General features: G+C 39.3%; 1 protein-coding gene across 5 annotated transcripts in view; it reads left to right on the top strand.

The window, feature by feature from the left end:
* TUT7 (terminal uridylyl transferase 7) overlaps positions 1–14,549 on the top strand; it is a 44,543-nt gene that overhangs the window by 12,079 nt on the left and 17,915 nt on the right. For all 5 annotated transcript variants that reach the window (XM_064176276.1, XM_064176274.1, XM_064176275.1 and 2 more), the window contains exons 8-17: positions 362–431; positions 1,291–1,417; positions 2,115–2,234; positions 7,197–7,328; positions 8,021–8,201; positions 8,577–9,700; positions 9,825–9,975; positions 11,934–12,020; positions 13,380–13,480; positions 13,928–13,985. In XM_064176276.1, coding sequence (XP_064032346.1) covers positions 362–431; positions 1,291–1,417; positions 2,115–2,234; positions 7,197–7,328; positions 8,021–8,201; positions 8,577–9,700; positions 9,825–9,975; positions 11,934–12,020; positions 13,380–13,480; positions 13,928–13,985 — 2,151 coding nt within the window. The remainder of the gene's footprint in view (positions 1–361; positions 432–1,290; positions 1,418–2,114; positions 2,235–7,196; positions 7,329–8,020; positions 8,202–8,576; positions 9,701–9,824; positions 9,976–11,933; positions 12,021–13,379; positions 13,481–13,927; positions 13,986–14,549) is intronic.

Genomic DNA, 14,549 nt, shown 5'->3' with positions numbered 1-14,549 from the left:
TGACATAACACTCTGCTTTTACATCTTTCACACAAACATTGCTTTATGAGATATCATTGGTCCATATGCCTGGATTACTAAAGCCAGCACTTAACTAAAATAGACCTACTTAATTAAAGCCAAGTCTTTTTTTTTGATTGTGTCTTTGTAACACTGTTTATCATAGACCATACTCTTCCCCTATGAAAAACTTGTTTTAAAATACTGACAGGATTAATATGTCAGATATATTGTGTTATTTGTCTCAAAATTAGTTATTTTATTGTTATTTTATAAGTGTTGGTTCTAGTTATGCTCCTCTAGTAGCATCCATTTTAATATATTTTTTGATGTTTAATGTGCTTTCTTTTTTTCTGCCTAGAATCTTTTACTGACGTTGATGCAGATTTCCATGCTAGAATACCAGTGGTGATGTGCAGAGAAAAGCAAAGGTCTTGGTTGTCACTTTGTGTGTTCTAATAGTATTTAGCAATGTAAATTGTATGTGCCAACATCTGAGAAATGACGTTTCTGTACTAAATTATTACAGTTCCATGGATCTTGAAACTCAAACTAACACTCATGGGCAAGTCATTCCTAGCCTAGAATAAGAGGGTAAGGGTTGTTCTGTCCTCAGCTGTGTATTTCCTGGTTCCTTCAACCATTATGGTTTCCAGCATGTGCCTTTACCCTTTCATTTGGGATAACTGCTTAAGCAGAAACTTTCCTTCTCTATAGGTAATGTAGAGGCCATATTAAATTTTGGGTTTTTGTAAGTGCACGATCATCTTGCTTAGCTTCCCTAGTATTTTGAAAACAAGTGAAGGACATTTTATTTTGCCCATTTAATGGATATCAATTAAGATTCATGAAACATTTTATAAACAGCTACTGAAACAGAAATATGGCTAGTTATTTGCTGTTGTATTGATTTTTTTCACTGTTTGAAAATATTTCTTGTCCTGTGGAAATAGCATAGAAACTGTTTTCTGATGAGCATGGTTATGAGAAGATTTTTTTCTTGATTCATGAAACAAATTGCTACTTTAACTTGTAACAGTGAACTAATGCAATAAGAAGCAATTTAATTTGATTGGCATTTATAAACATAGTCACGGAAAATTACAATGCATACATTTTCAACCTAACCATAAATTAAATTGGTCTTCTATGCCTCTTTCGTTGTAGATATAGTGTAGATACAGGCCATTTAGTATTTCCTGCCTCACTGTTTTGGGAGATGTTACCTCAGTTATGGCAGTTCATACAAAACCTCCAAGATCTTTCACTTTCTTTGTTTTTGTGTTTCAGTGGCCTTATTTGTAAAGTGAGTGCAGGGAATGAGAATGCTTGTCTGACAACAAACCACCTGGCAACACTTGGAAAACTGGAACCTACTGTTGTACCTTTAGTGGTTGCCTTCAGATACTGGGCAAAGGCAAGAGTCATTTATATTTCCCTCTCATCTATGAAAAAACACTGAATTAACATTAATATTTTGCTGATAAGACTATAAGGTATGGTTTAGAAAACAGTTATTGAAACTGTCTTCAGAAACAGAGTTACAAAAAAGGTATTTTTTTTATATAAGTAGTAAATTTTATAAAATATAACTATAATTTCTGTGTTACAGTGTTCCAAAATGTAATTTCAAGCTTCAGCCAGTCGTGTGCAGACTGCAGGTATCCTGCTCTGTTACCAAACAAGTTAGAGGAGTGTATATGAAATGGAATAACCATTTCAGCTGAAAAAAAATTCAAAGGAAAAGGCTACTTGTTTTCCTATGTAGATGAAAATGTTCTTGTGAACTAAAGTAACTGCTCAGGCCTGCAGTTAAAATAGAATTTAAGAAAAAGATTTTTAAAATTTTGACCTGTACTATATGTACATAAAATGAGTCACCATTTTTGCAAATATGCTGTATGCTGTTTTGACAGTCTGCATGTTATGGCTGTTGCACTGAAAATATGGTAGCAGCGTGAGTCCAATAAATTGCAGGCCTTGAGAGAAAAATCCATCTCGTAAGGGCTCAAAGATGGCTGAGTTTCAGTCAGTATTTAATGTGACAGACTTCAGAAGCGTAATTAAAATAATATTGTTTGAAATCTTAATGCCTGCACTATTTATTTTTACAGTTGTGCTGTGTCGATCGTCCTGAAGAAGGAGGCTTATCACCTTATGTGTTCGCTTTAATGGTTATTTTCTTTCTACAACAGAGGAAACAGCCTTTCCTGCCTGTCTATTTGGGATCATGGGTATGTGTGTAAATACATTGATTATGAGAGAACCAGACAGTCGTGGTGGGGTGTAACATGTCAGTTTCTTGCTATTCTGTGCAAGCAATAAGCCAGACATTTCTGCAGGAATTCAGGAAGAATGTGAGTTCAACCAAACTGCTCCTAACCTTTGTATACTTGGCCATAAGGATGCAATTCACAATTGTGGCCATTGAATTAAATGCTCTGTGGCCTCTCTTGTGAGTAAGGAGAGCTGGCATTGAATAATGTACTTCATAATAATCTATTTGTTGTTCTTGAGAACTTTGGGATTCGTATAGCTACATCACAAAACAGTGTCTTAGGTTTTGACATCTCAGTCTTAAAAATGTAGACCACACTTGCTGAGTGCACTGGTGCAGTACCTGCCCAAGGGACCATAAGAGAGATTTAGAACATGTATTTTTAAGGTTTAGAAGCTGAAGTGCATCTTAATTATCAGAAGTGGTATTATGGACACTTGTGATTTTAAGCCTACTCATGATTTCAAGCCCAGTGGCAGCTGGGCACTACATGCCACTGACAGTTTTGCCACTGCACATGCCTACTCATTTACCCCCATAGGATGGGAAGGAGAAACTGGAGCAAAATGCAACACCTTGTGGGTTGAGATAAGGAGAGTTTAGTAGAACAATCTAACTAATGCACAATAGAAATAACAACAGTAATGCAAGTAAATATATAACAGTGAGTAATGTAGAATGCAACACTGTCACCTGTACCAACCTCCTCCAGTTCATAGACATGAGGTTGTATAATATGGAATACCCACTTACCTGGCTATGGTAAGTGTAGCACCTCTGAGCTTCTTGTGAAGAAAATTAACCCTGTCCTAGCTGAACTCTGGACACTATCCACACCCTTAGTTTACACTACCTGGATCATACCTAACAAAGGTATTTAACAATTAGCATTATACAATTTAATTACCTGGCTGTTCTCACTTTAGATGACCTTGTAATACACAACAGACTGTCTTCCCTAAGGTATTCTTCATGTGTGCTATGAGGACTTTATCCCCTTCTTCGGTAGATGGGAGTTTTCATTGAGTGGGGCTAGCTTGATTGGCAGATCCTTTGGTGTTGACTAACCAGGTGGTTTGTGCCAGATGCTTGTCCCACTTTTTAATAGCCCCATCCTCCACTGCTCTCAGTGTAGTTTTTAGCAGTCCATTGTGGTGTTCAGTCTTGCTGGCAGCTGGTGTATAGTAGGGGGTGTGATACACCCACCTCATGCCAGGCTCTTTAGCTTAGGTGTCTGTGAGATTTTTGGGTTTTTTTTTTGTTTTTTTTATTTTGAAATGAGTCCTGGTGTCTGACTTAATTTTCTTAGAGGTATCATGTTGCCACAAGACTTGATTGTCAAGGCCTAAGATTGTGTTCTAGACAGTGGCATAGCACAGGTTGCTTCCACCATTGTGAGCACATGGCACTTGCCTTGGCAAGTCTGTGGGAGTGTGATGTAGCCAATCTGCCAGGCTTCCCCATATTTGTATTTCGGCCGTCGCCCTCTGTACCACAGTGTCTTTAACTGCTTACCTTGAGTTATTGCAGAGTATTTTTCACATTCATAGATAACCAGTGCAGTTGTGTGCATGGTTAAATCCACCTTATGATCTAAAGCCCATCTATATTTTGCATCTCATCCTTCATGACCTGAAGTTTTATGGGCCCACTGAGCTATATATAATTCACCTTTACGTTACCAGTCCAGATCCACCAGACCTACATCAGTCTTAGCAGCCCGATTCACATGCTTGTTGTTTTGATGTTCTTCAGTGGCCCAGCTCTTGGGTACATGGGCATCCACATGACATACTTTCACCACTAGGTTCTCTATGAGGAAGCTGGGGTTGTTTAGCCTGGAGAAGAGGAGGCTCAGGGGTGACCTCATTGCTGTCTACAACTACCTGAAGGGAGGCTGTAGCCAGGTGAGGGGTGGCCTCTTCTCCCAGGCAACCACCAGTAGAACAAGGGGACACAGTCTGAAGTTGTGCCGGGGGAAGTATAGGCTGGATGTTAGGAGGAAGTTCTTCCCAGGGAGAGTGATTTGCCATTGGAATGGACTGCCCAGGGAGGTGGTGGAGTCACCATTCCTGGATGTGTTCAAGAAAAGCCTGGATGAGGCACTTAGCGCCATGGTCTAGTTGATTGGATAGAGCTGGGTGCTAGGTTGGACTGAATGATCTTGGAAGTCTCTTCCAACCTGCCTGATTCTATGATTTTACGATTCTATCCAAGCAGCAATATCATGCCATAATTTCTCACTCAGTAGTATCTGAAGCCAGCTGGATGACTTTCACCCCTGCAAACTGGCCCAATTCACCTTTTTACTCAGTAGTCTGGTGACTTTTGTATAGGAGTCCACACAGGAGTCTTCCACCTTCACTGTGTTTTCCAGCAGCGCAACAGGGCCCATCAACGAACAGGGCATTTCACTTCTTGTTATCTGGCAGTTTGTTATATGGTGCTGCCTCCTCAGCACTTCCTCTGACACCATTCCTACATCTTTGCCTTCTGGCCAGTTTGTGGGCTCTTGAATGATTTTTGAGTGGCTAGGGCTGCCCATTTGTGCCCTCTGCATTATAAGTGCAACTCACTCCAGGTGCATGCTTTGTAGAGAAAACCTTTCTTTTAAACATCCCTCCCAGCACTGGCAGTTGGAGTGTCAGGATGAGCTGTGCTTCAGTACTAACAACTTCTGAGGCAAGTCAAACTCCTTCATATGCTTCCAGTATCTCTTTCTCAGAGTGCAGTTGATCTCCAATCCCTTGTACCCCTGACTCCAAAATCTTAGGGTCTCCCTTACGTCTCCCTGGGTGCAGTTTGCCAGAGGCTCCAGGTAGGACCATTCTTCCTGACTGTGGTATCGATCACATTTTTTAACATCTTGTCCTGCCCAGACTGCACCAAGGACTACTGCATGCAGTCTGCTGTTTAATTTGTACCAAGGCCTGTCGTTGCTCAGGGCCCCATTGAAAATCCTGCTTCTGTGTCACTTGATAGAGGGCTCGCAATTAGGCTGTAGTCTGGGACGTGCACAACCTAGAAACTTATAACAGTCAATCAAGCCTGACTTTCCTTTTATTAGTGAGTGGAGACATAACTGCTGTCTTGCTAATTTTGGATTCTGGCAGTGCCACTTCATCCCTAGAAACTTGATGTCCTGGGCAGGTCCTTTGATCTTACTTTGTTTGCAAAACTGGCCAGAAGGATTTGCACTATTTTCTTCCCTTTCTCAAAACTGTTCTCTATGTTTTCACCCCAGAACTCTTGATTCAAAGTGTACTGGATGTCTTTCCAAATGAAAGCAATCTGTGGCTTGTGTTCAGGTGCTATAGGAATAGAGAAGAATGTGTTAGTGATGTCAGTTGTGATGTACCACTTGGCTCGCCTTCGACTCCAGTTGGTATTGAAACTCTAGCATGTACAGTATGACAGCACTCATTACTGGTGTAACTTTATTCAGGCCACTGCAGTTTACTGTTGATCTCCATTCACCATTGGAATTTAACACTGCCCATGTAGGGCTGTTGGAGGATTAGAGAGTTTTGTTAATCACCCTTTTGCTCTCCAATAGATTAATTACTTTATGGATGGAAATCAGTGAGTCTCAGAAGTTGGTGCGATGTTGCCACCAGTGCACCAGTGTGATAGCAATTTGCAGCTCCTATTCTTTAACACTCACCAACCCCATCACGGAAGTATCCTGCAAGAGATCAGAAAAGATGGACAAACATTTACTTCCCTCCATCTCCAAAGCAGCTGCACCAAAGGCCCACCTGTATTCTTTTGTGTCTCTGAAATGCCACTCAGTCTCAGTTATGATCACTTAATCTTCCAGGATACTCAGCTATTGAGAAAACTAACCCTCTCCTAGCCAAACTCAAGAGAGGCACCAATGCAGAATCCAATTCTCCATGACATCATTCAGGTGTTATATTCATAGTGTCTTTTTCTTTTTTTAGTCACCTGTCACATTTCATGTGCATGTTCCAATTTCCATAACAATTACATGGGTTTTTGTTGTAGTTTTTAAAGAGCAGACAGAATGTAATTTTACTTCCCTGTAAGAGTAAAATAAAATGTTCTTGAAGTGGACAGAAATACAGAATTCTATTTCAAAAAGATACAGAGAAAAAGCATATAAATCTTTAACCCCCTATATATAAATATAGAATACATGAGAATTCCCTTAAACTTTTCCCCCAACCCAACTAAGGTACATTCCACAACGCTCCTCTTTTTGCCCTGACAGTGCCTCTGCCACCCTTAGTCCTAAACAGGCCTCTGCAGGCCATAAACAGGCCTACTCTCTGCATGTCTACCAGATAAGAGGCTTCTACCAGAGACAGCAGGCAGGAGAGAGGAAAGGAGACAGAGTTGGCCTTGCTGCCAGTTTAGATAGCAGAATTACAGGATTGAATAACAACATTGCAATTTCCTGGTCCACTTCCTTGACTATCTAGTCCCTAGATAGCAGAATTACAGGATTGAATAACAACATTGCAATTTCCTGGTCCACTTCCTTGACTATCTAGTCCCTAGAGGATTTCCTCGTTCTATGGCCCTTAAGCCTGCAACGTTCATGCAGTTAAAAACTTTCCATGTTACATGACTGACTCACTCCCCAAGCCTCTGCACTGAGTAAGAGAAACATCCTGTAGTATATGGTCATACAATTTAAAAATACGTTTGTTTAACATCCAAAGACAAAATTCTGTGACATATGGATACCCTTACAAAAGCACTGAAGTTTCGGAAGCTTTCTGTAGAGAAGTATAATAAGGAAGAGACAGAAGCAGACTGGGGCATGTTCTAGGTCTCAAGCAGCCATTTTTAAACTTCATTCTGTATCGATTTGGCTTACTACCATGGAGTAGGGTGAGATTTAAAGTTCACATGATGCTTAACTGTATGTTTTGCTTTCTCTGTCCTTTAGATTGGTGGATTCTCATTAAACAAATTAACTAATTTTCGTCTGAAAGAGGTTGAGAACGATGCTGTAGTTTGGGAGCATAACCTCACTGATGATGGTGATTTGCCAGAAGAAACTTCCCCTAGAAGAGGCAAGGTCTGAACTGTTTAATTTGCTTCTGTCACTGCTGTTCTTGAAAAATATTTTGGTTTTGTTTTGTGTTTACATAAGCACAGGTAGGAGATTGCATGACTGCCTAGTAATGGCTTACTGTGCTTTGCTTGCCTCTTTGTGCAAAGCACCTAACAGCAAAATAAATGCTATTTCAAGCTCTTTAAGAGTATGGGCTTTAATTTCTCAAGGGAGAATATAGTTCATAGACTAGAAGCAATTCTATCACAGAATTAGGTTATGCATATGAAAAAACACATTCTCTGGATTTGAACTATTCTTGCAAATTATTGCATAACAACTCTGAAAGAAACAGTATCAGTATATGATGCCACATTGCAACAGCTAACAATGCATCTTAGGATTTGTTAAAAAATAGTCTGTGTTATCTATTCTGTCCAGTCAGATTGGGTGCGATATGTTCATGGAAATCTATAAATTACAGCATAAACACAGAAACAAGAAATTATTATTAATCATCAACGCTCTTCCTTGCCATTGCTATAGTCTTCATTTTGAAGTTTTATAATCTTTGTTTATGCTATCTCTTCCAATTTTTGTTACACTTTTTGTTGCAGTTGTAGGAGCATAGAAGGAACTATAAATTTTGCAGTACGAGAATTTGTAGCAGCTAACACATGCATTAGACATTTAAGCTTCTGGTTTGTGCTTGACAGGTTCCCTTAGTATTTGATTCAGGACAGCAGTGTTCAGCACCTGCTGGTCAGCTCTGGGTGGAACTGCTTCGCTTCTATGCCTTGGAGTTCAACATGGCTGACCTGGTTATTAGCATACGGCTCAAAGAAGTGGTGTCTCGTGAATCAAAGGACTGGCCTAAAAAGCGCATTGCTGTGGAAGGTACATACATATATATATGTACATCAACTAACTGCAAAGGCCTGATAATGTAATTTTCTAGGGTACTGTCTTGGCTGTTGCCATCATGTGTTATGATTTAGAATTTTTTTAATACTGAACTCTGATTCTCAGTAACAGAGTACAGTCTGCTTTTCTGAAAAATCAGTTACAGTAATATTTCTCTTGGGTATTTTGTAATGTTACAAATTTTAGTTAAGTGGACTTAAAATTTGTCATCAGCACACTTCATAGATGTTACAATCCTACGCAATGTTTTGGAGCAACTAACAATCATATATTCAGATTTTGTAAAGGTGAAAGTGTATTATGTTTTTTTAACTCCTGCACTGCTGGCTTACTTCTTCTTTTTGATAGATCCATATTCAGTCAAAAGGAATGTGGCAAGAACTCTGAACAGCCAGCTGGTGTATGAGTATATTCTTCACTGCTTGAGAGCAACTTACAAATATTTTGCATTGCCTCACAAAAAAAATGCACAACTGAGCAAAAAATCCTCTCCAGATGCCTGTGAAGATAAATCTGAAATGCTGGACCACGGAAAAACTATAAAGCATGAAAATTCTGAGTTGCAAGACTTGGATGGTAGAACAAACACAGCAGTAGTGGAAGATTGCATAATGGAGACTACAGTTATACCCCCAGCATACAGAACTGATGCTTCAAAACTCTGTGATGGCTCAGAAAGCTTCACAGAAGAAGAGCTGGCTGATGATACAAGTCATTTGGGAATTGCCCATGAGGATTCAGACTGTATAATTGAGGAAGTTATTTCTGGAGATAATGAAGATTTTAAACCAAGTTGTGAAGAGACAGAGAGTGGAAATGAAGATGATGAAGAGGAGCATAAACAACAGAAAAGAAGATGGAATATCCTGACTACTGAGCAGGGAATAGATGAAGACAGTGATAGTGGAGATCTCCCTGTTACAGTGAATGAGCATGATATAGACACATACAGTACTTCAGACCCAGAAGGTTTTCAAAATGCTGCACTTACAGAGAATGATGAGTTTGGTTTAGACTGCAGTGTTGTCATGGATGACAAGATTGATGTTGATGAGGAAAGCACTGAAGGTTCCGATGAGTTGGAAGAATCCCCAAAAATATTCATGTGTTCAGCACAGAGGCAATTGTCCCAAATTATTAACTCAGATTATGAGGAGGAAGAGGAGGAAGAACAAAGTCTTCTAAACCAGAGCGAGAGTGGTCTTGTAACAACTAGCGATGAACTAGGTAACACATACACTGGATCTGGAGATGATGATGCACTGTCAGAGGAAGGAGATGATTTTTCTCTCTCAAATAAATATAACAACAAACATTTCAAAGACAATGTGGATGAACTTCTGAGGATCAATTTGTATCAAGAGGGTCATACTGAGAAGAGAGGCCTTTCTGAAGAGAACACAGCAGTGGAGGAATGTTTACAATCTGAACTTTTTTATGAGTTCAGTAAAACAGCTTTTACAAAGGGCAAGGTAAGCAAACTATCAGAACATGAACATATTGCTTATGTTCTGCTATCAGTTATATCAAAATGTTGCTCAAATTCATTGAAGTGTTATGATTTTTTTAAACCAATCTTACTTTCTGTTCATGCAGTCTCCTACAGTAGTATGTAGCTTGTGCAAAAGGGAAGGTCATTTAAAGAGGGATTGCCCAGAAGACTTCAAGAAAATTGAGCTTGATCCACTGCCAGTTCTGACACCCAAATTTTCAGTTATTCTAGACCAAGTTTGTGTCCAATGTTACCGTAAGTTTTTTCCTTTGAATATTGTTGTGTGGTAGAACTGTAAAAAGTAATGAAATTGCTACAGGCCAATGGTGTTATAGAGGACCAGTTTCTTTGCTACACTGCATCAGATTCAAACCATAGAATCAGAGTGCATTGTGTTGTAAGAGACCTGTAAGGGTTATCTAGTCCTTTCTCACTGTCGTAAACAGGGACATTGTCAACCAGATCAGATTTCTCAGAACTCCACCAACCCTGACCCTGAACATCTCCAGGAATGGGGCCACCACTGCTTCCCTGGGCAACTTGTTCCATTGTTCCTTCACCCTCATGCTAAAGAGCTTTCTAATGTCCAATTTAAACCTAAATTACCTAGGTTAAATCCACTGCTCCGTTTCCTATTCCTACAAGCCTTCGTAAACAGACCTCCCCAGCTTTCTTATAGGCCCTCTTCAGATACTGGAATGCCACTATAAGGTCTCTGGAGCATTTTCTTTTCCAGGCTGAACAACCGCAACTCCCTCAGCCTGTGTTTGTAGGATTGGTGCTTCACAATCTGATCATTTTGTGGCCCTTCTCTGGACCTCCACCTGGTCCACATCCCTTGTGTTGAGGGCCTCAGAGCTGGACCACAGTACTCCACGTGAGGTTTCCCCAGAGCAAAGTCACAGAATCACTCTCTTAATCTGCTGGCCATGCGTGTTTTGATGCAGCCCAGGATGAAACTGACCTGAGCTCCAAGTGTGCATTGTTGGCTCATGTCCAGCTTTTTGTTCACCAATACCCCCATGTTCTTACCTTCAGGGCTGCTGTCTCTCACACCATCCCCCAGCCTGCATTGACAACAAGGACTTTTTTTTTCCCAAGGGCAGGACCTTGGGTTTTGCCTTATTGAACCTCATGAGGTTCAACTGGGTCAACTTCTCCAGGTCCTGCTGGATGGCATCATGTCCCTCTAGCATATCAACCACACCACACAGCTTGGCATCATCTGCTAACTTTCTTAAGCGTGTGCTCAGTTCCACTGTCTGCATTGCTGATGAAAATATTAACCACACTGGTCCCAGTACAGACCCCTGAGGGACACCACTTTTCACCCACCTCTATCTGGAGATTCAGCTATTTCACCACTACTCTTTGAATACAACCATCCAGTCAATTCCTTATCCACTGAACAGTCCACCTATCAAATCCACTCTATCTCTGCAACTTACAAGGATGCTGTGGGGGACCACATCATATGCCTTGTAGTAGTCCAGAGAGATGACATCCATTGTCCTTCCCTTGTCCACTGATAGTCACTCCATTTTAGAAAGCTACTAGATTGGTCAGGCTGGACTTGTCCTGTAGTAAAGCCATGCTTTGAATTGCCTCTCTGTCCTCTATGTGGTTTATCAGACCTCCTAAGTGGATCTGCTTCATGGTCTTCCCAGGCTATGATTTTTAAGTGCTCAAATAGGACTAATGAGCAGTTTGTATCTAGAGAAATGCAAAATGTTTAGGCTTATTTTCCACACACTGGATGTCTAATTACTCAGGCATCTTAATATTTCTGAGACTTTAAATTTGGGTGGGTGTTTTGGTTGATGCTTTTACATTTCTCTTTACTTTGATTTTGTTAGTGTACCTAAACTTGTGGGTCCTAGAAAATAAGGACTTCGATGTTGTCAAAAAGATGGAGTCAAAATACTGTTTTGTAACACTTCTCCACTTTTGTTCTTTTCAGAGTGACCCAACTTTCTTTCTTTCTCTTGCCATTTCTGACCAGAAAAAATGCATTATTTGTCTAATTAATATTTTTATTTGAACAGGTATTTCTCCTCTACTTCATCCTTGCTTTCTTTCCTTCACATGTGAATCTTCTCTTGCTTTATCTCTCTTCTCTCCTACTGTAAACCCCTCATATTTTTTCAACTGAATCTTTGCTATTGACTTTTTCTAACAAATCAGTTTGCCTAAATAGTTGTCTTTTTTTTAAGATGATTTTGCTCCAAATATTGTGGAGGATAAGGCTCGTGAAGATATAAGACAAAATTTGGAAAACTTCATTAGACAGGATTTCCCAGGTAACTAGGGAGCTCTAGCTTTTTTATTTATACTTTGATATATTCATACTTGAGAGTGTGCCAAGAAAACCTACTATCTGAGCATAATAAGCACTTCAGTTTTGAGTATTCAACCTGTGTTGTTACTCAAGCACAGCTATGCTTCATTACGTTAATTTCTCTCATGTTTTTTAAGGCTTTAGTCTTAAGTAGTTTTTCACTTAGTTGTGATGGTTTGGGTGTTCCCCGCCCCCCCCACACTTTAGAAATCACCCAGACTAGTCTCAGCCGGCTCTGGGAATATAAATGAAGCTATTTATTTACAGCTAGCACTATATACAAGCAGATATTTACAGTATATACAGTTATATACAGAAATATACAAGGTAAAAGGTAATACAGAAACGCAACTCCCCTCCCAGAAACTTGAGTCCCCAGGAGGGGCTCCCAACCACCCCTGCACCTTCCCCCTGCCCCTTTCAACCTTACCCCAGTCCTAAAGAAGAATAGAGGTTCAGCCAAGGGGTTAAGAAGCAAAGTGGGTTAGTGAGGTTAGGGAGATGCAACTGTGTCAGAAACCCAGCCAGAAAGTGAGTCAAAAATGGCATGTTATCCAGTGTTTTCATTTCTTCTTCAGCAAGACTCTGAGGGGAGCAGACATCACCATTGTTTTCCTTTCACAGCCTATGATCTAGTTCTTCTCACCAAAACATTCTACCCTGCTTCAAACTAGCACATTAGTCTTATGTACAACACTCTAGTGAGGAACAATGGCAAGTTAAAGAGAAAGCTACCAAAGCAGTAGTAGAACAGTTTTATAATTGCCATGTTAGCCATATTCATCAGCCAGGCTGCTCCTTATTGTATCTGCTCTTGCAAACAACAAGGTTTTTGTAGCTCTTCCAACTGAACTTACTGGTTTTGGACTACATTAAAATGCAAGGACAGCAGTAGCTATTTCAGCTTTTTTCCTGATTCTGGAGTTGTTACCTGTAAACTTTGACTTCAAAGTCTTTTAAAATTGGGAAAATATTTTTTGGCTGGAGCCCAGTATGGGAACAGGTATGTCCCATATCATGAAAAATCTTTAGTAGAGAGCAATGTTAGATTTTATTTTTTTTTAATCATACTTCAGCTTGGACCTGGTTTAATTATTAGAAATATAGCTTGTTTTTGGATCTTTCAGACTGCTCAGCTGTACCAATGAAAGTACAGATTCTTCCCTCATCAACAAGATTCATAAGAAAGTAAATTTGGGTGTACCATAGGAAGCCAGTAATGTTTTCATGCCTGTGTGAAAAGACATGTAGCAGTTTGAAGCTGTACACAATTTGAGATTCTGTGTTAATATGTGGCTAAAACGCATTGCAACCTTTGCAGGAACGAAGCTGGATTTGTTTGGCTCCTCAAAAAATGGCTTTGGCTTCAAACAAAGTGACCTTGACATCTGTATGACAATGGATGGGCTAGAAACAGCTGAGGTAATTTGAAAAAAATCTAAATGCAAAATGTTATGGTTATGTTGTGTATATAGTGTAACAGAATCATTACTTTGTGAAAGTCTTTCAGATTAGTAGGTGCCACAAAGGCAAATTAGGGGATATGGCCTTTACACTTGACTTTTAAGAACTACTCTCAATAGTCAGTTTTCTCCTGAATTCTGCACTTCCTCTAGAATTAGCTCTGAAGATAAATACTTTTGTTGCACGAATAAGTAGAAATGTGAAACAGTGGATAAGAACATCAGTCTCCTTGCATACCTAATCTAAACTTTTAAAAAGCCTATGATAAAATATTTAAGTGTTAGTTTTTCAAACATGAAACTGACTTACACAGCTGTAAGCTCAATGACAAGTAAGAAAATATTTGCCTAAAATACTTGTAGCATGAACAACTTTTCAGCTTATTTTTATTTCTTGATGTCTTAGGGGCTGGATTGCATCAGAATCATTGAAGATTTAGCAAAAGTTCTCAAGAAACAGTCAGGTAACTTTCTTGAAAATTAAAATAAGTGGTTTTGTTTAGTGACTTCAGTTGCTATAGTGACAACATTCTGGGACACTGCAGGGCAGAATCATTAGAATAAAACTCTACCAAAGAGCTTAATTTTAATGAAGTTATAGGTACTTAACATTTGGATTTGCTCTTGTTTGCATAGGTAGGTCGATGAGTTACAGTGTTATAGGACCACAAATGAATTGGACAGATAATGACATTATAACTAACACATGTAAGAACAAATCTCAAAGTTTGAGGCTTTGAGTTATGTTTTATTCATATGGTCAGCATCTAATAAGTTAATAGCAAAGGCAGCTTGGTACAAGTTTGCAATAAGAATTCTGTTTTTCCTGCAAGAAATTATAATTTTACAGTGCTTTTTTTGATGTCTTTCCCATGAATTTAATATAATTAGAATGAACTATCAATGATCTCCTGTGCATAGTTGTCTATAACATATAGACTGATCTTTGTTTTACTGGGAGGCTAAATGTCTTTATATATAATGCTTAGCAAATTCATCATGTTTGACAAATGCCTAAAATCTTGTAT

Source organism: Pogoniulus pusillus, chromosome Z (assembly GCF_015220805.1).
Source record: "Pogoniulus pusillus isolate bPogPus1 chromosome Z, bPogPus1.pri, whole genome shotgun sequence".
In the NCBI taxonomy this organism is placed as follows: domain Eukaryota; kingdom Metazoa; phylum Chordata; class Aves; order Piciformes; family Lybiidae; genus Pogoniulus; species Pogoniulus pusillus.
This window is presented reverse-complemented; position numbering and strand designations above follow the sequence as displayed.